This window comes from Lontra canadensis, unplaced genomic scaffold, assembly GCF_010015895.1.
Source record: "Lontra canadensis isolate GAN:19392208 unplaced genomic scaffold, GSC_riverotter_1.0 scaffold46, whole genome shotgun sequence".
NCBI classification, from domain to species: Eukaryota; Metazoa; Chordata; class Mammalia; order Carnivora; family Mustelidae; genus Lontra; species Lontra canadensis.
This window is the reverse complement of record NW_022631040.1, coordinates 9906601-9934465: the sequence shown is the minus strand read 5'-3', so window position 1 is coordinate 9934465 and position 27865 is coordinate 9906601. Positions and strand designations below refer to the sequence as shown.

Genomic DNA, 27865 nt, shown 5'->3' with positions numbered 1-27865 from the left:
TTGCAAGAGACTGAAGGCAAGTCTGAGTGTTGAAGAAAAAGTGAGAACGATTACGATAAGGAGAACGGCTTCAGTCTCTTTACAATCAGGACGGCAGCATTCTGATATCATTTGTCCTTATTGATCAACATGCTGGAGAAGACTGGAACAACTTCCTTTGTTTTATTTTATTTTGTTTTTCCTTTCTTAACAATTAGTGAATTCATTGCTATAAATAAAGTCCAGTCATTTGTCATATCCTATGGAATTCAGGAAAGAATCTAATCAAGTGTGTTTATGATATTGAGTATTTTTTAAAATTAGAGATATGGTTGATATAATTTAGTTTTTTGATATATAAGAAAAGACCAGAAAGAATTATTTCTTTAAAAAGGACATCAGGGGCACCTGGGTGGCTCAGTGGGTTAAAGCCTCAGCCTTCAGCTCAGGTCATGATCCCAGGGTCCTGGGATCTAGACCCACATTGGGCTCTCTGCTCAGCAGGGAGCCTGCTTCCCCCTCTCTCTCTCTGCCTGCCTCTCTGCCTGCTTGTGATCTCTGTCAAATAAATAAATAAAAATCTTTAAAAAAAAAAAAAAAAAAAAAAGGACATCATACAGGGGTGCCTGGGTAGCCTCTACCTTCGGCTCAGACCATGATCTCAGGGTCCTGGGATCAAGCCCTGCATCCGGCTCTCTGCTCAGCAAGGAGCCTGCTTCTCTCTCTCTTTGCCTGCCTCTCTGCCTACTTGTGATCTCTCTCTGTCAAATAAATAAAATCTTTAAAACAAAAAAAAGACATCATATAATTTATCAAGTTCATTATAAGGAAAAGATTATTTGTAATCAACACTTACATGAATAAATCATATTTTCTAAGGAGTATGTTTTTATCATATATCTGACATTCCCATAACAAAATCATATACCTGATATATGCCCGAACTTGACATCCTCGAAACCAGCTCTGGATTTTAACTGCTGCATCATACTCCTTTTTCCTAAATACATCTACAACACTAAAAAGAAATTTTTTAAAGCATTTCATTAGTGACTAATATAATTCCAAAGCAAATCAACCTGTTAAAACCTTTAATTTCTTCCAAAATTATAATTGTAATTCAAATGTCATTTTAAATAAAATTAAAATATGAAATAAAGCATTTCAGAAATCATGAGCTATATTTTTAAAATTAACCTTTCTCTGAGAGGCCATGTGCTTTCAACAACTTTACTTTTTCTTTCATTTTTGTAATCACCTATTTTGCAACTAATTAATTTACCAGTGATTCTCATAAGGAAATAAAACAACATGCATTTTTTTCATTATTTTAAAACTATAATTACTTGAATTTACTATTTGAATGCCACTACACATATCATGCAAGATTAAAATGCCTGCATATTTGACTCAATTCATCAGTTAACTGAACTGCCTCTAAGTAACATGAATCCATCTCAGAATGCTTATTCTAGATAGAATTCTCAGAAACTCCATTTAAGCTAATGCAGGGGCAGGGCCATAGGCTTATAAAGACAAGAAATTCAGCTGTTAGATTTTACTGATTTACAGCAAAGACAGGTTTTGTCAAGACAGATCTCCATTTTAATTTTACCAGTCATTATAATTCTCCCTCCCCATCCCTATTAGATGTGATATTGCTTAAGGCAATTACTGTGTACCACAAAGTAATTTCTTCCCTAGAATGCTGGTTGGCACCTAATTAGCACTTTATGTTTGCTGAATGACTAAAGAATGGCTAACCATTTATTTCTTAATTTTCTTTTAATTCCCTCAAAATAGTGTTTCCTTGGACTGGTTACTTTTTTGTGGTCATTATATTCTGGATTAACTATATAGATTTCATTAAATTTATATATTATAATTAGAACAGAAACAGAAGGGGGAAAAAAACCTCAAACAATAAAATTCTTAAACAATACTATGAAGTTGGCCAAGAGAAAGAAACTAGGATGAGCAGTTAACGCTGTCAGTGACAAAAAGCTGGAGAAACAAGTAGATGGATTATAGTCCTAGATAAGCAGCAAAGAGAGTTACCTAGAAAGGACTCTAAAGGACTCATAAAAGCAAAACGGAAAACAAAAACTATGCATTGGTCAGTGATCCAGATATGAAGAGTAGCAGAGATAATTACACAAATCGGTAAGGTTAAGAGGACACTCTAGACAATTAAGAAATGAAAGTGCGATTATCATTGTATGTTTGTTCTACATCTACAAAATTACAGGAGAGACATGTATAAACCATATTCTTGGTTCAAATGATTGTGCTCCACATGGCAGAGAGAACAGCTTGAAGTATTACACTCCCCCGAGCCTTCCCTGACTCCCCAGACCACGGTAGGCCTTACCATCATATACTCCAATAGCTCTTAATATTTAACACAGTCATGTATCATGACTGATTGATAATGGTCTTTCCACTAAACTTTAAAATCCAAAAATCCACAATATTACCCCCTTTCTCCCACATGCATCCCCAGTGGCTCCAGAGGGAACTGATGTTTCTCCTAACAGTCTATGACTTACCAAAGCTGCTTTCTCTTGGGGAATAGCATGTCTATTACAGACATATTTAATCCCTGTGAAGACTGCCACACAGGTGCTTCTATCACTATACCTACTCACAACATTAAAATATTATCCCCATTTGACAAAGGAAGATACTAAGGGAGACAGAGGTATAGGGATATGTCCAAGGTCACATCTTAATAAATGTCAGAGCTGAAATTTTATCCTACATAGTTTGGCTCCAAAAGCTGGATTCTTAACCATCACTGCATGGGAAGGAAGGATAAAAATAGGAGATGGGAGGAAAGTGAAAGAGGAGGAATAAAAAGAAAGGAAAAAAAAAGAAAAGGAAGAGTGCATGTAAGCCATTTTCAAATATAATATTAAAATTTTGTGTCATAGAAGAGCATCAGTCTATAAACTGGGACTAAGATATGAAAAGACATCAACATCTACAGTAAAAGATCAAAAATTTAATCTTTGGGTGTTGAGTTTGATAAGTTCATTACAGATTTTGGATACTAGCCCTTTATCTGATATGTCATTTGCAAATATCTTCTCCCATTCTGTCAACTATCTTTTGGCTTCGTTGACTGCTTCTTTTGCTGTGCAAAAGCTTTGATGAAGTCCCAATAGTTCTATTTTTGCCCTTGCTTCCCTTGCCTTTGGCAATGTTTCCAGGAAGAAGCTGCTGCAGCTGAGGTCGACAAGATTGCTGCCTTTGTTCTCTTCAAGGATTTTGATGGAGTCCTGTCTCACACTGAGGTCTTTCATCCATTTTGAATCTATTTTTGCATGCGGAATAAGGAAATGGTCCAGTTTCATTCTTCTGCATGTGGCTGTCCAATTTCCCCAACACCATTTGTTGAAGAGACTGTCTTTTTTCCATTGGATATTCTTTTGGGCTTTGTCGAAGATTAGTTGACCATAGAGTTGAGGGTCTATTTCTGGGCTCTCTATTCTGTTTCATTGATCTATGTGTCTGTTCTTGCACAAGTACCATACTGTCTTGATGATTACAGCTTTGTAATAGAGTTGAAGTCTACAAAGAAGATATCCAGATGGCCAACAGACACATGGAAAAGTGCTCAACATCACTCCGCATCAGGGAAATACAAATCAAAACCACAATGAGGTATCACCTCACACCAGTCAGAATGGCTAAAATTAACAAGTCAGGAAATGACAGATGTTGGAGAGGATGCAGAGAAAGGGGAATCCTCCTACACTGTTGGTGGGAAGGCAAGCTGGTGCAGCCACTCTGGAAAACAGCATGGAGGCTCCTCAGAAAGTTGAAAATAGAGCTACCCTATGACCCAGCAATTGCACTACTGGGTATTTACCCTAAAGATACAAATGTCGTGACCCAAAGGGGCATGTGCACCCAAATGTTTGTAGCAGCAATGTCCACAATGGCCAAATTATGAAAAGAACCTACATGTCCATCAACAGATGAATGGATAAAGAAGAGGTGGTGTGTGTGTGTATGTGTGTGTGTGTGTGTGTGTGTGTGTGTGTGTGTGTGTATAATGCAGCCATCAAAAGAAATGAAATCTTGCCATTTGCAATGACATGGATGGAACTAGAGGGTATTATGCTGAGTGAAATAAATCAACCAGAGAAAGACAATTATCATATGATCTCCCTGATATGAGGAATTTGAGAGGCAGAGTGGGGGGTCTAGGGGGTAGGAAAGGAAAAAATGAAACAAGATGGGATCTGGAGGGAGACAAACCGTAAGAGACTCTTAATCTCACAAAACAAACTGAGGGTTGCTTGGGGGAGTGGGGAGGGAAAGGGTGGTTGGGTTATGGACATTGGGGAAGGTATGTGCTATGGTGAGTGCTGTGAAGTGTGTAAGCCTGACAATTCACAGACCTATACCACTGGGGCAAATACTACATTATATGTTAATAAAAATTATTTAATAAATCAAAAATTTCAGATATACCAGGTATGGGTGAGAATGGAGTGCAATAGGAACTCATGATATTGCTGGTAAATAATTCAGCCTTTAAACACATACAGAAAATTTTCATTTATATGAACAAAAAGCTCACAAAAGTTTAGGACGTTAAATAAGGAAAGAAAAAAGAAAGCTCAATTTTAAGAGACAGTATTTTGCAGTATCATAGAAGTTAATAGTAAGGTAGCAGGAAGGGAGACCATGGTTGAGCAGTACCAAATGCTGTGAAGAAGTCATGAAGACAAGGTCAGTGTTTCAAAGAGTTGCAGCATTACAGGGAATCTTTTCTCTTTTAAAATCGTATCCCAGCCAGTAAAATACGATGGTGCAAAATATAAAATGTCATTATAGCAAAAATAGAAAACATACAGTAATACAACATCCAGTAGAGCAGGCAATTCAAAGATGATAGAGTGTGAAGAAGGAAAAAATTTTATTCAGTAACGCTGATGTGAAGTGAAATTCATGATGAGATAAAACAGCTTTTTATGGGTATTTAACCTAACATTTAATATGATTATAGATCTGTTTTCCTTGTTTTTAATATACTTTATTTGAAATACTGAAAATACTTGTCTTTCCTACCCCACCAACAATCAACAAGTCTTTCAAAACAGGAGATGGGTGCCTGGGTGGCTCAGTAGGTTAAGCGTCTGCCTTCAGGTCAGGTCATGATCCCAGGCGCTTGGGATCCAGCCTCCAAAGGGCTCCCTGCTCAGCAGGAAGTCTGCTTCTCCCTCTGCCCCTTCCCCTGCTCATGCTCCCTCTCTTTCAATAAAATAAATAGGTAAAATATTTTTTTAAAAAGGAAGAGAAAAATATTCAAGTAAGATATACGAATACATCTAATACTTTTAAGCTAATGTATAGCTTGAACCTACACTGCGCTTATTATTATCATTAGAAATGTGGACTAAGCAATCATATTTCTGTTTTGACTTTGTTTTCTAATCTCTTCTGGTAATAATGCTAACATGTAATATATAGTCAAGAAGAAGATTAAATTATTTCTTCTTAAACTTATGAACACCAATGTATATAAACATAAGCACAGATACACTAATAAGAACTATACATCTTAATTAAAGGGAAATATTTTTAAAATAACTAGTAGTTAACTTACTGCTAAGTTTTAATTTCTATGCTGTAATTCAACTTCCGTACACATTTCTGTTGCCCTTTTTTTAACTGCTTAAAAAATGAAATTTACAGATACTTGGGTTACCACTGGGATGCTGAATACTCATACAATATGTCATGAACTGCTAGACTTTTTGTGTTTAAAATGAAAAATGTGGGTAACACTTTATTTTAATGGTATATTAATTAGTTCCAAATTACAATGAAAATCCTATAGCAGTGAATAAAATATGACATCTACATGAATTTGAAATAAATTTATTATGATCAGTATTATCACAATGAATACTAAATGAATTAATAATGATGAAAGACCAAAAGTATTACCAGGAATGTAATAAAACACTGAAAAAAGCGGCAAGTTTCCAGTCACTTTATCATCAACTAGAAATAAATACTATAACCCCAGATAACACTATATTCATGTGTATCATTAGCGGCTGGAAATTAATTGACAATAAATAGAAAATGAAAAAAAATGTGTAGTTAAATGTCTTTCCAGTAATGTGCAGAAAATACACATTTTACACATCAACATACTGTTTAGTCTGACCTATGTTTACTAGCTCCTGAATTAAAACTAGATTAAAAACCCAATCTTCTTTGCTTCTCATTACCATATGACTTTTAACTACTTTAGATACTAGGAATAAAATTCCAATATTAGCTGCCCCACATTGTGAAATATATTGATGTGCAAAACAGTTTTTGCTTCTCACTTTACTATTAGGTCTCAAGGATGTCAAGCTTCTTAAAGGCACAAAATATGTTTAATCTATACTGTGTTTTAATTATCACTCATGTGCCTAGTAAGAGGTCAATAACTAGTTGAAAAATATAAACTACATTTTAGAATCTAGAAGCCATGTTTTGTTTTCATTAATAGTCCTCATTATTATTATTATTTCACAGCTCAATGAATAATGAGTTATAAATACATATGTATTAGATCATAAAGTAGGAATTAACATGCAGATTCACAATATATTTGCAAAATGTTTGATTATTTACTTTTCTACCTCTTCCTTCTACCTTCTCTTCATTTCCTGAACAATTAAGTCCTAAAGAAATTGTCAGTGGGGAAGGAAACCAGGAATCTGTGCTAGAGGGTTGAGAGTGTTGGGGGATGTGCAGTTATAGTGGCTCAGCTAAGCCTATGTAGGTAAGGTGGGCATCTATCTACATGTAGCCCTGGGCTGGGGTAAGATGTCACAATCTAAGGACAGTGTTCCCATGGACAGAAGGCCTAACTCTGGGTGTCAAGGAAAGGTGAGGAAAGCCTCCACAAGGTTGAGTGGAACAGGGAATAAGAACCCAAGAATGATGGGTGGAACAGGGAGTAAGAAGCCAAGAATGATGGAAAGGGTATCCAAACTGGTGAATGAGTGATAATCCAACATGGAGAGGTGGAGCCGACACTCCAGGAAAAGGGAATCCATAAAAGAGAGGACAGTTATGGTTACGGTGACAGAATTTTTGTTATATACAGAAGGATTGGTCAAATAAGTGAATATATGAAAGATAATGAGAGCCAGGTTCAGCAGCATTAGAAAAGGAAAAGGAGATAAACTAGAGTTAATCCTGTGATGCTGGATTTGAAATGGAATTGTCAATGTAAACACATGGATTTCAATATATACATGGATGGATGAATGGATGGATGGATAAATGAAGTACAAATGCAGACTGAACACAAAGCATATATACACATCTTTTCTTGCTCTGTCCACTTGTGAGACCGTGAAAGTGGCAACACCCAATGGCATGAGCATCCACTAAAAGCACCAGGCATTCTTTGGAGAAATGGATGACTCCAGAGCTTGGGTGGGAAAAGAAAAAGATGAACCTAGAACATTTTTTGTGTGCATCGGAAAGCAGGAAAGTATTACGATCATCAGGACACAAAAGAAAATCTTCTAGTGGCTCCCATTGGACAAATCTAAGACAACGCTAGCATGAACATAAGTAATATAAGTAATGTTAACCCTCTGAATAGGAACCTATGAGTCCATAATGGTATGCATAATAAATAAACTGAAAAACTGATGAGGAATGGAATACATACACAGTGTCAAATCACCTACTTTTGAAAATACCTACTAATTACAAAGGGAAAAAAAGAGACCATTACAGTAGAGAAGTCTAGCTGAAACTATCTTAGTTCACAATCCAAATAGTTGCCATCAGTAATGGGACAAATCAAAATTACGCAGTATCTGGCAGGATGCATTAAAAAAGATTACAGGATCACTTCTGTGACATTTCTGCCAAAGATACAGAAGCTGAATCTAATCAAGAAGAAAAAAAATCAGACAAACCCAAATTGAGTGAACTTTTACAAAATAATTGATCTGTGATTTTCAAAAATAAGGTGGTTATGAAAATCAAAGAAAAACCGAGAAAATGTTCCATATTAAAGTTAACTAAAGAGATAAGATGCATACAATCCTTTTGCTACAAAGAACATTAATGAAACAACTGGCAAATCTTGAATGGAATCTGGAGATTAGATGGCAGAAATGCATCAATGTTAATTTCTTGATTTTGATGGTGGAATTTTGGTTATACAATGTCCTTAAGTGAAAGAATGGGGGGTGGGGGGCAATGGGCCATGAGGTTGCAACTTACCCTCATATAATTTGTGAAAAAACAAAAACAAAAACAAAACCTCTGTACTGTATTGCAACTTCTTTAAGTTTCAGATTATTTCAGTATTTTTAAATATATATGTATGTATATATATGCACATATGTGTATACATACACAAAAGAATGGCATCTCAGAACTTTTATTTTATTCAAATAGTTTCAGAATTTAAAATAATTTTGACAAAGTAAACTAAAGATAGGAAAATGATCATGCATAAGAACATTTGTAATGATAAAGAGGTTAATTAAGAAAATGTAATAATCCTAAATGAGTATGCACCTAATAATAGTGCTTCAAAATATGTGAAACAAAACCTGACAAAACTAGAAGGAGAAAGAACAAATTCACAATAACAGTTAGATATTTCAACATGTCTCTCTGAATAGTTGACAGGACAACTATACAAGAAATCGATAATAATATAGAAGACCTGAACAACTCTATCAACCAATTTGAAGCTAATCAATTTCTAAAGAACATTCTACCCAACAATATCTATCTAAGGTCTTCAAGTTCACTGACGTTTTGTTTGCAGGATTTTAATCTGATATTAAGTCCATCTGAATTTTTTGTTTCAGATCATCTGTTCTGTGTCTCTAAATGTTTCATCTGCTTCTTATTTCCATTTCACTCCTCATTATGCTTATATTTTCCCTTACGTCCTTAAGCATGTTTTGAGAGCTATTTAAAACTCACTGTAGGCTAATTCTATCATCTTTGTATTTCTAGGTCTGTTTCTATTAATCAATTTTTTTTTCTTCCTGGTTATAGGTCATGGTTTGCTACATTTCTGTCTTACTATTAATTTAGAAATAGATGCTAGACAACATGAATGCTATGCTGTTGAGTTTGAATTTTGCTCAGAAATTACTGCCAGTCATAAAACTGGAGTAATTGTCTAGATAACCTCATTTGTTTCCTTTCACCAAGAGATCATAATCCTACATTGACTGTTGCATCACAATGTCTAAAAATAATGTTCCACCTATTCTGTTCAGTTTTCTGATTTTTCACAGTGGCAAGCCAAGTTTTCTACCCACTACATCTTCATGACCACTTAATTTATATGTTGAATTTTATATTTGCAAAATAAAATTTTTGTCTCAATATTTTTTCCTTATTTACTATTTATTTATAAGTAATACACAAATACCCAATGCTCGACATAAAATTTTAAACGGTACAGAAAAATATAGAGAAAAATATTAAGATACAATATCAACCTTCCTTATCCTCCAAATCTCAAAATCTAAACACTATTAACAGTTTGTTATCTATGATTTCATATACTGTGTCTCTCTGCATAAATACATAAAAATTTCGCACTAAATGTACTATGTATTTTTCTATGACCTATTTTTTAACCTTAATCTGTCTCTGTCTTGGGGGGGGGTTGTCATTATATATAAAAACTTTCACTTTTAAACTGCTACTTAATATTCCATCATGTGTATAAGCCTTAATTTATTTAATCAGATTAGTTACAAATACACACAAGGTATTTTCAGGTTGTTTTTTTTTTCCTATTAGAAATAATGCTTAAAAAAAAAAGATAGAATGCTTTAATGAACACCTTTATACATAACACTGTACATAAAATACTTTTGTGCACAAATTGTGTACATAAGAGATTTCTACAAGTCAACAAATAAAGTGACATGCATTTGATAAATTACTATAAATTGAATTGTTTTTGTAGTTTTAAATCACAATTGCTTGTTACTATTATGTAGAAAAGACAACTGCTTTTTGTCTTTGGGTATTGTGTCTTACAGCCTTGCTAAATTCACTTACTTCTAGATCTTTTTTGTAGGTAGCTTAGTTTATTTTATTTTTTTTTTTAAGATTTTATTTATTTATTTGAGAGAGAGAGAAAGCATGAGAGAGGACAGGTCAGAAGGAGAACCAGACTCCCCGCTGAGCAGGGAGCCCAATGTGGGATTTGATCCTAGGACTCCAGGATCATGACCTGAGCCTAAGGCAGTTGCTTAACCAACTGGGCCACCCAGGCTCCCCCACAGCTTAGTTTCCTACACACACGATCATGTTATCAGTGAATAAAGCCAATTTTGCTTCTTCCTTTGCGATTTTTAAAACTTTAATTTGTCTTGCAATATTTAAAACCAGGAAAGAAAGTATGGAATGTTCAATTAAGGGTTAGAGACAATTTCTACACTAAGAGTTAAGCCCCTCTCTCACATGATATATGCACATAAACACAACTGCACAGTGAAGAAAAATGTAATAAAATTTCTAAAATATTATTAGTAAACACAGAATATTTTCTTATAACCATGGGTTGAGAAAAAAATCATTCCAAGAGAGGTGAAATCCCTGAAGTCAAAAAAACAGTTTGACAACTTTGGCTTCATAAAACTTTAAAAAAGTGAAAGATACTATGGCAAGCAGTACTCTAAACTTTAAACATACAGCACTGTCTTTGGGACTGGGTGATGGGAGAGACTGTGGGGAGTTCTAGGGTCACTAAAGAGACTGGTCTCCAGAGTAATTGTTACTATCACATAGGCTGGAAGAGTGAGGAGGAAATTGGTACTACAAGCTGGATAAAGAATGACCTGCATTACTATTAGTGAGACAATTAGCAAGACTATTGCTGTATCACTTGGAAGGTGCAATGTATTGATGAATTTTTGAACTTGCTCAAGGAGGTATCTAGGAAGCAAACTGCAAGTGCCTATTAGATTTCTTTAACTGCATAGAATTAGGGGTATCCCATAAATCTCAGTAACAGTGTTCATCTAGGTTTAACTATAAATACTACACGTATAATTGTTCATTACTGTTTCTATTATTTCTTTTGCTCTTCTTCCCCTATCTTGAGATCTCTGTTCTAATTTAATACTCACTTGATTTCACAGTGTGTTTTTGAATACATTTCCTCAGATAAAAGTATATGGATGACAGAACTCTTGAGTCTTTATGTATCTGAAAATGTCTTTATTTCATCAAAAAAAAAGAAGTGAGGGGGCGCCTGGGTGGCTCAGTGGGTTAAAGCCTCTGCCTTCTGCTCAGGTCATGATCCCAGAGTCCTGGGACCGAGTCCCACATCGGGCTCTCTGCTCAGCGGGGAGCCTGCTTCCCTCTCTCTCTCTGCCTGCTTCTCTGCTTACTTGTGATCTCTGTCAAATAAATAAATAAAATCTTAAAAAAAAAAAAAGAAGTGAGTAAGATCTTTGCTGGGTTAGGTTTTTTAGATATTGCCTTGAATAATCAGTAATTACTGTCCTTTTCTCTTCTACATCCCTGTATTGCACACAAGCCATTCGATGCTTCTCTCTTCCTTGGCAAATAACTTTATTCTTTTCTGTCTTAGATTAGGAGGTTATAAAATTTTTTTCTGTATCCTTGAAATTTTGCCAGGTAATATCTAAAAACTGTCTTAAAATAACATACTGTCTGGTACTCAGAGTCCTTTCCATTCAAAACCATGCTTTTTCTTCAGTTTAGGAATGTTTTCTTTGATTATTTTTTCATTATTAATTTGTCATTTTCTCACTCCCACTCCCCAATTCTTCAGTGACTACCATTCACATACTAATCCCCTGGATATGTCCTCCATGTTGCTTTCCTAAAACATTTACATTTCAAGTAGTAACTATTTTTAAATTCATTTATTTTATTTTTAACTGAAAATATTTTCTTAAAAATTGGTTATAACTTTTTCCTTTATTTTTATTTCTGCAAAACTTCTCATTACATTTATATTAAAGTTTACCCCAGTGTAAACCATTAGTTCTAACTGTACAGTAGCCACCTGTTCTGGTTTCTTCTCCAAATTTATCAATATCCTGCTGTTGTTTTAACTAGGACAACTTTGGAATTTTGATTCCTTCATGATCTTTAGAGACTTTCCTTTATACTGAAACTATTACTACTACTACTAAAAATGAAATGTAAGGAATGCCAGCCTATTCTCATCACGGCCTTCTCATAGCTCTTATCTTTTCTCCAAGTAATCTCCAATTTGGGGAAAATGTATCCAGTGTCAAAAAGCCAAGAGATGGGGACAAAAGTTTACACTGGAACCTGCAGGGAAAAAATCACATCTATTTGCATTTCCAAGGCATTTCACCAGCCTTTTTTTAGAACAGTATTCTTGAGCTCTAAAAAGAGTTTAATATATTAACATGTGACATTGTGATAACCAAATGAAGTATTATATGAAAAAGTTCCTAGTAAAATTCCCAGCATATAATCAGTGCTCAAGAAATGTTAGTTGTTTCACTTCCATTCATCCTTACTCTGTTGTAATTACTTTTTAAATGCCTATATTCTACATTAGACTGTGAACATCAGGAGGGATGCAGCTTACTTCTTTATATAGGCATGTCATGAACACAGGACACATCCTTTAAATGAATGCTCAATAAGTGGTTAAGGTGTTAATCTATAACTATAGTAATAGAGAGATAATAAGTAATTTCTACCCTTAGCATTTTTTAGTAGTTTACTTAAACCAAGACTAACGATTGATTCAAAGACTTATGTATGGAATTATTAAAAAATTATTGTGCATCTATCATGAATGAGGAATTACGATAGACACTAGAAACCTAAATGATAAGCAAAAAACAGACACTACCCACTTCTAGTTTAAGAGGCAAGATAGATATCTCCAAACAGAATGTAAAACTGAATTGTGATTAATACTGTAAGAAATACGCAGTGCTGTAAGAATGTGGTGGGGGAGATAAATGTTAGACTAAGAACAGTTCAGCAAAATCCCAACTGATCGACACATTTTTCCTGCGTCTACCATTATCTAACTGACTTTTACCGTTTCTCTTAAGTTGGAAAAATCCCCTGAGGCATTGCTTCCAGAAAGCCGTGGTCAAAGCAAAACTCTTCCCTAAGGAAGAAGTTTGGGTGTATAGAGATGGATAAGGCTACCCGTATCTTCCTCATTCCTCTACTAATGGTTAACAGATTGATACTGATAATCTCGTTAGAATAGCTTAGATACTGTCCCTTTGGGAACACCAGTGAGTCCTCACAACAGTTGAGTTCAACTATTTGTGAAATAATGGAGGCTCAAATCCCCAGGGAGATCACTCACCCTCGCACACACACCACACCACGCCCACCCCTACACCCCACCCAGCTAGGGAGCCGGGATGGTCCCGTCAGGCTATTACAACTTCAACAGGGAGGACACTGGTTTCATCAAACTGTGGAGTGATGACGTCAAAGAAAAACACTTTATTCTAGCTTTCTCTCTAGTGGGCTCTTTCTTAAATCCTCTCACGCTGGGAACGCTGTCTCGCCCCGACTCCCATCTATACTCTCCCTGAATGGCAACCCTACTTGTAAACTTGTGAGTTAAGTTTCAGGCCAACAAACGAAGGGGAGAAGTGCGTGGTATTTACTGATTCGGGAATTTTGTTAACAGGAAACTCCTTCTGAGGAACACCTGGCTGGGGTGAAGACAGCTCTCTGCGCTGTACCCCTGCTGACGCCTCACCTGTTCCTGTAGTAGTACTGATGTGCCACGAACGTCGACCGAGCCTGCAGCCGAGCTAACGTGGCCATAGCCTCCAGGCGTCGGCCTGAGCCCGGGTGTTGCGACCGGTCTCCACGGCAACTGGGTTAAACCATAAAGCCAGTCCCGGGGGGTTCAACTTTTCGTTTATCCCACTTTTATTTTCCACTCCGTTTCATTTTGCAGAACACTAGCAAGAAAATTAAGAAACTTTGCGTAGGAAAAAGTTCCTGAGATTCGCTTCTCTTTTTTCTGTGAGTAAAAGGAGGCGATTCGAGGCGCGGAGGGCGGTGGGGGGAGGAGAGGTCATGGTTGCTCCGGACTTCCGGTTTCCGCCTCCCGTCTGCTTCCGGAAGCTCAGCTCAAAATGCTGAACTGCTTCTGGAAGTCTCTGGTGCTGTGCTAGTTGGAGTCTGTTCTCGGGCCTGAGCCTCGAGGCTAGGCTCCTGGGTGTCGTTAATGTTCGGGGCCGCCGGGCGCCAACCGATCGGAGCTCCAGCCGCCGGGAACAGCTGGTGAGGCTGGCGGCCCTGGGGATGGGAGATCAGGAAAGGGTGTGATGGCCGGAGGCCGCTGGACCTGGGATGGAAGGGGGAGGGAGTTGGGATGGGTGAGCTGAAGACACTTAGGCCTTGCTGTGGCTCCTGCCTGGGATGGAAGCGGTTTGAGGAAGGCGTGGAGCTGTGTGCGCTGAAGATTTGGGAAGAGACACAGTGAACGTTTGCTGATTGCCTGACACTCCACGATGTTTTGGGAGTAGAGGTCTCCGTACTTGGAGAGCAGTTCATTTCTTCGTTGATTGTTGACAAGGCTAGGGACAGAATTTCTCTTGATACAGGCCTGATTCCCTCACTTCCCGTTTTTAATTTGCCAGATTATAGCAGGTGTCCTGGAAGATCAAATCCCGGTATTCTAGAGTTCTGGAACTTTAGTACTGGAAGAGACCTCTTCACACACTCCCGTTTCTTTCTTTTCTTTTCTTTTTTTTTTTTTTTTCTTCTTTTTTTTCCCCACTGGGAGTGACCTGTTTCTGCTCCTTGAACGTTCCATTTAGTTCAGATGAGATTTGTGTGTTCCCTAAGAACATATAAATGCCAGGATTTGGTTAGGGGTTTGGCTATGCCTGCGGTACCACATCACTAGCGCCAGTTTGGAATAATTGCTTTGACTTTTCAAAGTGCATTCACAAATTAATGTGCTTTTTCTTTGGGACAGTCCTGTGATAGGAGATTGTGACGAGCACAGAACATTTAAATGAGTTGCCCCCAATTGCCATGCATATTCTGGAGCTAGAAGCTAGGTTTTGGATTTCTGTTTGAGAACTCTGTGATGCCAGCCCTGTTCTTCCAAGTATAGATAGAACAAGCAGTGAAACAAGTATGCAGATTTCCTCCTCTCAATGTCAAACATGAAGGATTGAAAAACAGGTGAACTGTGGCTGAAAAAATGTATGTACATTCTTGGATTCTGCAGTGAATGAGACCATGAGACCATGAGGGATTATAGTAGTCTGTGTTCTCAAAGATTTTCTTTGCATCACTTATTGCTAAAAGTTAAGACTACCTTGCCTAAAATGTTTTGAATGAGATTAAATCATTCTGTAGTTCCTCTCATAGTGGGGATAGATTTGGTTATACTTTTAAATTCTCACGTTTTCCAGGGAGAAAGCAGGGAGTAGTTTTTTTAAATGAGCTATATTTTTTTAAATGGTGTCATATGGCATTAGCATAAAATAAAACCCTTCTCACGTGTTTAGTATTTTTAGTTTTGACAGTTGTATCATACTGTGTAATCACCACACAAAACAAGATCCAGGACATTTCCATTACCCCTGAATTCCCTCTCCAGTAATCTAGGAGGTACCTTTCTTAATGTTTACCATCCAATCAATACCTTGTTAAGGGAGCAAGACAAAATGTGCTGTTTAGATTGGTCTGCTCTTGCTGTGGTGATACTGATTTGTAGGATAGATTATTATTTAATTAAAAAGTATGACTTCCTGTCCCTTTTACCTTCTACCCAAATTATAGTTAGGTACCTCCTTAGGATACAGAGAAACCATCCTTCAGTTGTTTTAAAGTGCTTATCTTATTTTCAATTACCAGGATAGAATTCATTCTTTCTTATGGCATCAGAGTCTAACATAGTGCCTAGCGCTTAATCAGTGTTTCTGAATGAAATTCTTAAAAATCATGCCTGATTTGCTAGAAAAAACACTTTGCAGAAAACTGGTACCTTGAATTTTCTAGTTTATCTGTACAACCATCCCATTAATTGGGAATTTCTCAATGGAATTTTCTTTTTTTCCTTCATTGATTAGACATTTGCCATACTATGAGTGTATGTTTTATCCCAGTTATGAAATCCCAGTGCCACTAGGGATGCTACTACTAAGTCATTACTTGATGCCAGGTTTTATGGACGTATATCTCATGTAAATCTTTTGAGATGGATGCTACAGTTTTTTTTGCATTTTAGAAATGATGGAACAGGAGCAAATATAGTTTGAATAACTAGACCAATTACCAGATTTGCAGCATGATTCCGGTATATCTAAAACCAATTCTTAACCATCCTGGCATACATCCAATTTGTCTGAATTTAATACACTATTATAGGAATATATGAACTGTTAAGATGCCCAGATTTGTTAACTAACCTAGAATTCCTGTTATATTTACCTCCCATATTGACTTCAACTTTTTCTCCAACGTTGAGGTTAGATTTTCAGTTTTTAGGCACCAAATGGGTAAATAGTAGATGATTTAGCTCTCTTTTAACATTTGTTGAAAAATAGAACTGATATTTTATTTTGTAATTTATTCCTACTGAAGTCAAGTTTTATACAATTAAATAATAAAAATCCTAAGATTTTTTGTATGTCAGGAAATAAATATATTTTTGTGCAAGTTACTCTTGTAAGTGGTTTATATTTTTATAAAACATTGCTGAGTGTATCTATCTCCTTTTCCTGCCTCATCTTTCACATACAATTTTGAAATTAGAGCCCAAAAAGCACAAGTATTTTGGTATTTAAAGTGTAAACCTTCCTTTTAAAATTTGATTCATTTAATGGACAAATCCTTTATAATTTAGATACATTTTTATTACTTTTTATTAGTCAATTTAAAGTCAATTTTTGGTTTGTTTTTAAGATTTTAAAGGTTGAAGTAAACAAATTTTCAAGTAAATCCTTGATAATGAAGATACTGAATCATTATACTGAACTATTAATTTAAATTTATGTGGCTTGCTTTAAAAAAAAAAAAGCCTTAAGAAATAAACGATATTGATTCTGGATCTTTTTTTCTTTTTTCTGAGTTTCATTCCTATTTCATATTTGGATCCTTAGGTCTGAAAAAGTGCAAAGGGGAAAATGTGAATTTTTTTTTTAAATAAATGCCTTTTTTTTTTTTTTTTTTTAAGATTTTGTTTATTTGACAGAATCAGAGAGAGAAAGAGAACACAAGCAGGGGGGAGTGGGGGAGGGAGATGCAGACTTCCCGCTTAGCAGGGAACCTGATACAGGACTCTATCTCAGAATCCTGGGATCATGGCCCAAGCAGAAGGCAGATGGAGAACGACTAAGCCACCCAGGTGACCCAATAAATGCCTTTTCTTTTGTTTTGTTTTGGTTTTTGGGTGTTTCTGTGTTTTATCTTGAGGTCAGTTCCATACTGTCCTATATGTTTGAGTCAGGTTTCTGTTTCAACACTTAGGGATCAAAGCAATGGCCAGTGTGATTTTAGCCAAGTAACTCATTAATATTAGTATAGCTTCTTAGCATTTTTACCTGTGGCAGGCTGGAAAGGTATTTAACTAGCTAAAAAATTAAGAGTGTCTGGCGTGTTAGTGTGGCAGAAAATTTGAAATCTGAATTGTCTGAATTTTTAGTGAAGTCATACTTTGCCTGTTATTCGTTCATTCATTTAGTCATTCATTGGTCTGTTCATCCAACAGATTTTTTTTAACATCTGTTATTTGTCAAGCATTATGCTAGATACTTGTAATTAATATTGAGTTGTCTTCATTCTTAGAATTCAGAATGTATTATATATTCAATAAATACTGAATAGTGCCATGTAGGAGCAATGAATGAAACTCATCTTGTACATATTAGGAGCTTGCCTAGATGTGCTCTAATATATGCATGTTGACAAGAATTGGAATGAATTATTTTTTAGACACTAAATTATTTTCATTTTATAGAATTCAACTTTATTTCATTTAGGCAGCTTCATATACAGTAGTTTACATTTCATAAGTGATTAGAATATAAGAATGACTCTTGAAGTCGTTAAGTGAAGTTAAAAACAAGAATGTTTTTCAAATTTAAATAAGAAGTGAGCTTGCTTTATTAAATCACTATTTGGAAAGTAGAATTAACACTTTTTTGTAAAGCCATGTACGATCCCCCCCCCAAAATTGCTAATTAAGGACTGCAAGAAAGCTTTCTGGGTGTTTCTGGTGGTAACAAAAGTAGCAAAATAGCAGCTGCCCTTAGCACCTCCAGTTGAGCGCAAGTCAGTGGAACTTTTGCTCTTGTTATGGGAAATGAGTTTTTCTCTCGTAGAGAACCTGGGACTTTTAACTGGGAAGGATGATTTTCTATCATTTATTTTTTCTTATATCCGTTTATTATCAAGATAGGACTAACTCAGATACACAGGATTAATTTTTTGTTGTTTTTTTTTTTTAAGATCCTTGGAAATCTTAATGCACTCGCATGATGAATTTCTTGAAATTGCATGCCAGACTTTTGCAAATGTCTGTTATTCCCCTTCTCCCCATGATTCAGAGTGGTGCAAGAACATGGACCAGATAAGATCTGTGCTTTTCTTATGATATCCTCAGGATTCATAGTGTGGTTCTACTTAAAAGCAAAATGCTTCGGTATTTCAGTGACTACTTTATTTGTGAATAGGGATTGTTGAAAGATGAAATAACTGCTCTCACACATAAGTATCCACTGTCATCCCACAGAATCCCTTTGAGGTAGAAATTATACCATTTTTAAGATGAATAAACAGAATCAGAAGATAAGTAATTTGTTCATGGTCCTCGCCTAATGAATATAGTCAAATTTAGCTTCCAAATTCATAAATTTGACTTTAAAGCTAGTGTTCTCTATAGGTTCCTCCCAACTTTTCCCCCCCCACCTAGAGAATTCTGTTGCATACGCATTGCTTAGTGTTCATGTAAAGTTATAACTAATTATTTATATGCTTTATAATAAGATACGTTCCCCTACTTCCCTGCTACCTCTTTCAAAAAGAGAGAGAAAAGTTTACTTCTGATTGAACTTCTGGCTTAAATAGGTAGGTCAAGGAATTTCAAAACTAGCTTAAATGTTAACATTTAATGTTAGGCTTATTCTGTTTTTCCTAAATGATCTTCTCAAAAATATTTAAAGGAGATAATTCTGTTAATCATTTAATAGGTCACTAAGCTGAGATAAAGACTTATTTTGACAAATATATTTACCACTAAAGGAATTTATAAATTCTCATAAGCAGCAGAAATTTTCATCAAACTTAAAATAATTCTCACAGGTCATATTTGTTCAATTCGTCATGAAATTTAGCCTTGATATGGCATCTTTAAGGATCACTGTTTGCATGTTTAATCACCCATTGTCGTGATCTATACTATTATGTGTTAATTTTAATTTGTACTTTTATGACCAAACTCCTTTCTTAAGTAAAAGCTAACATGAATATCGAGACATGTAATTCCAAGACTATTTTCGTAAGTTTATGACCAGTCATAGTGTACATTTATCAGCATAACTCTTGACTTGGTTCTGCTCATACATTGTTTAATTGTACATACTGAGTTTTTGATCATACAGAAACTAAGACAGAAATGACTGTTTCCTTAAATTTTTGAAAGCCAGTTAAGCTGTTGTATTTAGCAGCACTTAACTTTGTTTTAGCATTCCACTGCTGGAGTTACTTAACTTTGTAGAAGAAATAGTCTGTGTTTTACAGAGATGAAGATGAGAATTTTGCCATGTACTAGATGGTAAGGAATATTTGATTTCTTTTTCCTTATCTAGATACTTGACAGTTGTAGTCAATTACCCTATTTGTTACATCTGAAAGATTTTTGTCTTTTGATGAACTTGGGTTTCTTCAGTAGACATACATATCTGTCATTTATTATGTAATTATTTTTATCAGTGTCCAGGCAAGGAAATTGTTCCCTAATTCTTCTGTAGATGCTATATTTTATCCTCTTAGGAATAGTAGTTACTGCTAAGAGAATCTTCAAAAAGTAATAGTTGTCTAGAGAGTAGTTAGCTGTTAGTTATTGGGGGGGGATCAGTTTTGGGGGCTTTCTTGGGTATCATCTACTGTGCCCCGCCTTTACATTGTTGACTGACATTTGAGAGTCCCTGGTTTGTCCGTTAACTGCCAGTCCTTTGGGAACAAATGAACATTAAGTTTGGACTAAGAGCTTCCTAGGTCTTTTTTCTTGAACCAGAAACATTACGTAATGTAATACCACCTACACAAAACCAAAATGCTTATCTACTCAAGTCATTTCCTTTTACAAAATCCAACTTTACATAGATAGTGGGACTGTAATCTAATTCTATTCTTTTGGAGTATTTTAAGAAAACTATTAGTTAATGGTTATCTTAGATATTATACCCAACCAGACTATTCTCAAAAGGTATCATTTCCATTGAATTCCAAATGAAGAGAAATTGTTTCATAAATGTGACTATTATTCAAATTAACTAAGTGGTAATTCACTGAATTTTATTGTAATTTAAACTTTACAACTACGAATGCTTAACATAGGTTTTTACAAAGAAAGCTATATATTTCCAGGTTTTCTCTTCAATAGGAAAGATCATATTTAAGAAAATATCTTGAAGATAAAGTGTTTCCATTCAATAATCTTCAGCGTAACTACCTACCAAGGAAGTAAATGAGCTGTTGATCATGCGATGTCTCTTACAGTGACTTTATTTCTGTGAGGCCAGTTGATGCCAGTTTTCCCTGAGAGATACAAGTGAAGCCACTTGACTGATTATAAAATATTACTGGCTCATTAACAGGGGTTTTGGCTTGCAGAAGTCTGGTTAGTTGAAACTGAAGGGGAAAAGGTGATTAGAATTCTGAGTAGCACTTAGTTAAATGTATTTTTTTTTTCTGTTTTTTTTTTATGGGGTTTTTAAGAAGTCTCTCTCTCTCTCTTTTTTTTTTTTTTTTTTGAGGTTGCGGGGTTAGAGAGAAAATCTCAAGCAGACTCCCCACCCAGCACGGAGCCAGACACAGGGCTCGATCTCACAACTCTGAGATCAAGACCTGAGCCAAAACCAAGAGGCAGACCTTAACCAACCAACCCACCCAGGTGCCCCAAAAAGTCTTTTTAAAGTAATTGTTTTACTTGATTGATAGTCATATCTGATTCCTATTTGAGTAGCCTCATGGAATAAATTAGGTTCTTCTGGTTGAAAGTTTTTTGAGATATTTTATCTTCTCAAAAAAAAATATAAAATCAACTAATGTGACAAATTTAATGATGTTATAAAGAAGTCTTGCTTACATTCTCAGTGATACTGTCAGTTATATTTTCTTAAGCTATGTTTATTACAGCAGTACTTTTTAAATGAAATTAATTGAAGATAAATTTCAATGGATTGAATCTAATTGCTGACCTTTATCTAACATTAGGACCGCCTCATTTTCCTTTCTAAAGTAAAGCGCTAGATTATAACTTTCAAAGTAACCTGCAATTTTAGGTGGAGATTCTATTCATGCTTTAAGTTAATTTCACATTAATAATTAGATCTAGTCATTCACCTCTGATAAGAAAACTGAATCTTAGAAAAGTTAAGTTACTTGAGAACCAAGTAATACTGAGTCCTTTTTTAGATAAAGGATCTTTATTAAAATACTTGTTAAACTGCTTTCCAGTGAATTTTATTAAAGGTGCAATATTATATTCAGAGATAATAGGTCTTTCAGACTGCATTTCTTCCAAAGAAATATTATTAAAGGAAATGAACAATGTATTTATTGTAATAAAAGGAAAACAAAAAGGTGATTATTACTGTAGAGATAATGGAGAAAAGACCCATTTGGATTATCAGTGTAGTCAGATTTGTAGCCCTTCTTTTGGCTTAATGCTAATTTCTATGTGACACATATTTCTTAAACTCAAATGCAAAGTCCTGAAACCTGAGTAATATATAGGACCCTTTTAGTAGTTCTCCAGAGTTTATTTAAAATACATATTTGAATCACCACATTTTTTAAAAATGTGTGTCCATACAGGTTTTTATTCATTCAGAATGTTGAAGGAGATCTGGGAAATACAAACCGACATTAAATGAACGACTGTGTTCATTTAGTTAATTGGTCACAGTGTACATTTTATTGATGGCTACAGCACTGGTTCTAAAGATTAGCGTACCTTCACCACTTTTACTGCCCTGTGCCTTACTTCTGTTCAGGTCTCCCATTCCCTTTTTCTGTTCAGAAGAATATAAAGCCTAACTGTGAGTCATTTGCCTTACATAGATGTGTATTAAATTTGTCTGAACAATTAAAATAGTATCACCTGCTGCTCCATCACTCAAAAACAAAAATGCAGACTGGACACTGGAATTGTGTAGCTCTAGAATGCTGTTCTTGGCTGTAGTTAAGTTGGGCATTCAGGCTCTAGAACCAGGCTGCTGGAGTCTGAAATCTGTTTCTACCCTTTCCCAGGTGTGTCACTTCGGGTAAATGGCCCTTAATGTTTCTGACTCTGTGTATCTCATATACAACCTTATAGGGTTATTACGCAAGAATGAGATGAGCTAATGCATATAAAACACTTAAAATGGGCCTAGCATATAGTAAGTACTTGTGTAAGAAGCTGTATGCGTGTGTATATCATCTTACGTGGTAAATCCAGTTGAATCACAATGTGTGTGTGTTCTCAGGTTGTTAAAATGAAAAGACAAAGTTAAAAGTTATTATAGGGAACTTGTAGATGCCTAAAATTATAGACTGTAGAGACTATATAAACCAGGAGTCAGCAAACTGTGGCCAGCCATCACTTGGTTTTGTAAATAAAATTTTATTAGAACATAGCCATACCCATTCATTTATGCCTTGCCTAGGGCTGCTTTCACCTTACAGTGGCTAAAGTTGGATGGTTATGATAGAGACCTAATGGACTGCAGAGACTAAAATGTTTACTGTTTGGCCTTTTACAGAAAACTGTGCCTACCCCTGCTATACACTTAGAAATTATATAGACATCTCTAGTTGAGAATATTTTGCTCCATGCTCCTAGAACTCAGAAATGATTGTTCATGATCTTTGTGAGAAAGATACAAAATCAGAATTTGGGCTCTCCATCACCAACTGATGTAGAATCTTTGGGAGCTGGGTTTAGAAAGGTCAGTATAATTTGTAGAAGTTCCTAAAGAATGCTTAATATCTATCCTAGCTGGTAAGTAGATAAATTTTTCACTGGTAACATACATAGTTCAATGGGTTTTGTTTGTTAAAAAAAAAACAAAAAAGCTGAGAGACTATCTCAGAATGAATTATAAGAAAAATGATGGGCCATTTTAGACCAGTGAAGCTCCAGTTTGAATAAGAACATAGTTTCTGCTTGACTGAGTTACGAGATTAGTGTGGCCTAATTATAGGCCTAGTATCTGGTTAAAGTCTTTTTTTTTTTTTTTTTTTTTTGCACATATTACAAATCTTGAAAGTACTTGTCAGTCTTTTCCATCTCCCTCATGTTTCATGGTAGTGACTGGGTAGAGCATGCGGTGAGTCGTGAATTATACAACTTCCTTTTTCATTTAGAAATTGTAGGGAGATGGGGGTGTTTGGAGGAAGGATTGAGAAAGTTCTATATCTATTGGAGGAAAACTAAGGAGAGGGCAGGAGTAGACTAATGAACAATGATTTAAGCAGAAATAACTTTTCCATAATTAACACAGTAAAAATATGAAATTACTGGGATATTTCACTGCTGATACTATGCTTACTGTATCTTGAAATAATTCCCATGTTTAATGAAAGAATTTACACAAGAAAAAGGAGCTTAAAAATGAGTCAGAATACTTAACACTATTAAGTAGCTTTTAATTTAAAAAATTAAGTAGCTTTTAAACATTTCTTTATAATAACTATTAATTTTACACTTAGAGTGAATTGTCTGCTATAATAAACTAGGTTAATACAGTTAACATTATTTTTGTTAATTTTTTTCCTTTCTTTAAAAATGTAGGCATTTCAGTCGAACCATGGAAGAACTGGTTCATGATCTTGTCTCTGCTTTGGAGGAGAGCTCAGAGCAAGCTCGAGGTGGATTTGCTGAAACAGGCGATCATTCTCGAAGTATGTCTTGTCCTCTGAAACGCCAGGCAAGGAAAAGGAGAGGGAGAAAACGAAGATCGTATAATGTTCATCACCCATGGGAGCCTGGCCACTGCTTAAGTGAAGGCACTGATTCTAGTTTAGAGGAACCAAGCAAGGACTACAGAGAAAATCACAATAATAATAAAAAAGATCATAGTGACTCTGATGACCAAATGTTAGTGGCTAAGCGCAGGCCATCATCAAACTTAAACAATAATGTACGAGGAAAAAGACCTCTGTGGCACGAATCGGATTTTGCTGTGGACAACCTTGGGAACAGAACTCTGCGCAGAAGGAGAAAGGTAAAACGCATGGCAGTTGACCTCCCACAGGACATCTCTAACAAACGGACAATGACCCAGCCCCTAGAAGGTTGTAGAGATCAGGACATGGACAATGACAGAGCTTACCAATATCAAGAGTTTACCAAGAACAAAGTCAAAAAAAGGAAATTGAAAATAATTAGACAAGGGCCAAAAATCCAAGATGAAGGAGTAGTTTTAGAAAGTGAGGAAATAAGCCAGACCAGTAAGGACAAAATGGACTATGAAGAGCAAAAAGTCTCAGATGAACTCATGAGTGAAAGGTGACTTTTATATTCTCTATGTATAAAAATATGTGTCTCTATTGTTTGTGCTTGAATGTGTTTTATATTTTAATTCTGTTTTAAAATAATTATAAATTATAATAATAAAAAGTATAATAATAGTGATATTACTGTTGAACCATAGTTATATTTCCTTATAACTTAAAATGTTTAGTACAAAACAAAATTGCTTATTTGATTTACACGAAGTCTTTTGATTATGTTGTAAAAACTTAATTTTCAGCTATAGAGGAAAGGAAATGGTTTTTCAATGGGAATGAATGTGCTTTTGAATAACAGCACATTTGTAACTCTTAGAATTGGATTTATGATTATTTATTTGTTTAATTATAGAGCTTTAGCCTTCGGTGCTTTTTAGTGTCACAATTCATCAGTTTATTTTGATTTTTGAGAATCAAAAGTTGATACCACTTAACTGTGTATTATTTGATATTTTAAGAGGTCTGTAGATTGCTGAGAATTCTGACGATTTATGGATTATAAAAATTTATAGTCTAGAAACACTTGATCTTGTCATTAGACAAATGAGAAAAGCAATGATCCTTTGGCAGCTAGTCTAATCTGTTTATTCTAGAAAGCAGGTATACACCACAATGATAATTGTTAAGTACTATTTTGACAGCATCAAAAGGTAAGTGATCATTTTTCTTTTACATAGAACTAATGCTACTGCAGGAAATGAGAAAGTATTGAAGCTGTTCATCCTTTCAGGTGTCTTCTTCAAACCAAACACAGAACTATGATCCAGGAAAAAAAAAAAAAAATGCGGGTCCTTTATTAGGGATGGTTTGCTATTTATATAATTTTTCTGAAGAAGTACAAATTGCTCAAAATTAAAAAAAAATGTTTCAGGAAAGCTTTGAAAAGTTTATGATATCTGCTTTTCTTCCCCCAAAGTTGGCATTTTTATACCAGAATGAAAATTATTTGTATGGTAGTGTAGGGCCATTGTGACTGAGGACCACATAGCTTGACTTGAAAGTGATTATTTTGCTCAGTGGTGGGGAGGGAAGGTGTGTGGGAGTGAAGATAAGTGTCCATTTCTAGATTATTTACAGATTACCTATTTTTTGGATTGATCCTCCAAGCCCTTACTTTATTGATGTCTGCCTTTTATTGACAGACACCTACCCTGGAAGAAAAATGAGATAAAAGTCTCTTCATTTTTCTTCATCGTAAAAAATATTTGAGTATCCATTAACTATGATCAGGCTACCAGCAGGCAAGTTTTCAAAGAGGATGTTTTCACTCCAGAATAATTTTTAAAAATATTCTTTATTTTACTGGTATTTTTTTTAGGTTTATTTATTTATTTTAGCGCACACTGGGGCGGGGGGAGGGGATGGCTGAAGGAGAGGGAGAGCGAATCTTAAGCTCTGTGCAGAGCGTGGAGCCTGACTCAGGGCTCAGTCTTACTCCCAAGGTCATGACCTGAACCGAGACCAAGAGTCGGACACTTAACTGACTACACCACCCAGGTGCACCTTCTTTTATTTTTAAACTTAGCTGTGTAACTAGTTTTAGTGTCACCTAGAGTTAGATGCATATTCCTTTTGTGGGAAGATTACTAAATACGACAGACCCTGTGGCCTACAGCCCCATAGTTTGGAATAGCACGGATAAATAAACAATGAAAAGGAAGTGTGCTGAGCAGAAAGTACTGGTAAAGGAGGGCTTTCTGTAGATGCTGAGGTTTAAGCAAGCAATGAGTGTTGTTCAGATAGTGCATGAGGGAGGGAAATGATGTTCCTGGGTACAGGGAGCAGCTGGTGCGAAGTCATGGATCGTGAAGCAAAGTGACGTATCTGGGAAAGTACTTAGAATTGATGACTAATGGAACGAAGTGGAGGTTGGGCCGCAGCAGTAGGCATGTCTTGAAGGCCTTGTGTGCTGTGGCAGTTTGGGTTTCATCCTGTAAGTAATGGAAGCCAGTGAAGAATTTTTAATAATGAAGAAACTCAGATTTATATTTTCTCAAGGAACATGATCTCAGTAACAATGTCTTATTTAGCTTTGACCTCAAATCCATCCTTAGGTGAGGGGTGAATTAGGCAGGGATAGTAGAGGGGAAGGAAATAGGAGAGCAGTTTTAAAAGTTGGAATCAATGGAAAGTTGACTGTGTTTGGGACCGTGAATGAAAAAGAGGATACTCAGATAATGTGTTGGTTTCAAGAATAAAAAATACAGGAAATAAGCGGATTGGGATTAGTATACAAATGGTAATTTGACGACAATTTGTGGAATGTATCACGCTAAAAAAAAAAAAAAAAAAGTGGGATGAGTTGTCCTTGGAGATAAGTCATAATGGTTGTCAGATGCCGAAAATGAAAAGCCTTGCTTCCATAGAAGTTCTTGTTCTGATTTATTGAACATGCTAGCAACTGCATGATGTACTTGGAGCAACTAGCTAGATGTCAGGTGAAATGTAAATAAGGAAACATTGTTTAAAACACGTGTTTAAAAATCCCAGATGAAGACAAGGATCATTAAGGACTAAGCCATTCTTAGAGGGGGACGTCTGTTCCTTCTCTCTCTAAGAAGAGTAAATAAGATAAAGACACAGAGGGAGGCAAATGGTAAGAGACTTAAATATAGGGAACAAACAGGGTTATTTGAGAGGAGGTTGGGGGGACATCATTGGGTGATAAGCGTTAGGGAGGGCACTCAGTGTAATGAGCACTGGTGTTCTGTGCAGCTGATGAATCACTAAATTCTAACCCTAAAACTAAAAATACACTACATGTTAACTAACTTGAATTTAAATAAAATCTAAGGAAAAAAAATAGGCAGGTAGAAGATTGGGATATGAGTTGGAAAAAGAACATAAATAAAAGGACCAGAGATGGAGATGGGAAGAATTTAGGTAGGACTCATCCATACAGATCCTTGAAATCCATATTTTAGATTTTTAATAGGAAACATTATTTTATTTAATTTATATGCATATATAAATTAAATCTATATATCCATAGACATGTGCGTGTTTTATAAACTTTTTGTTATAGAATATTTTTGGATTTATAAAAAAGTTGCAAACATAGTGCAGAGTTTCTGTATATCCTGTTCCCATATATCCTGTACCCAGTCTTCATTACTGTTAATATAATACA

At 35.5% G+C, this 27865-nt stretch overlaps 2 protein-coding genes across 7 annotated transcripts in view; one reads left to right on the top strand and one right to left on the bottom strand.

Moving 5' to 3' along the window:
• The window catches only part of SPATA17 (spermatogenesis associated 17), a 178626-nt gene extending 164798 nt beyond the window's left edge, over nucleotides 1–13828 (bottom strand). For 3 of the 4 annotated variants that reach the window (XM_032872931.1, XM_032872933.1, XM_032872934.1), the window contains exons 1-2: nucleotides 13748–13828; nucleotides 908–997 (exon numbers count right to left, since the gene is read on the bottom strand). In XM_032872931.1, coding sequence (XP_032728822.1) covers nucleotides 908–997; nucleotides 13748–13815 — 158 coding nt within the window. In that variant the 5' untranslated portion in view covers nucleotides 13816–13828. Of the gene's footprint in view, nucleotides 1–907; nucleotides 998–13747 lie in introns of those variants that run through there. The other variant, XM_032872932.1, reaches the window with a different exon arrangement.
• Nucleotides 13829–14109: 281 nt separating this feature from the next.
• GPATCH2 (G-patch domain containing 2) overlaps nucleotides 14110–27865 on the top strand; it is a 169243-nt gene continuing 155487 nt past the window's right edge. For all 3 annotated transcript variants that reach the window (XM_032872929.1, XM_032872928.1, XM_032872930.1), the window contains exons 1-2: nucleotides 14110–14280; nucleotides 24017–24733. In XM_032872929.1, the coding sequence (XP_032728820.1) occupies nucleotides 14225–14280; nucleotides 24017–24733 (773 nt within the window). In that variant the 5' untranslated portion in view covers nucleotides 14110–14224. The remainder of the gene's footprint in view (nucleotides 14281–24016; nucleotides 24734–27865) is intronic.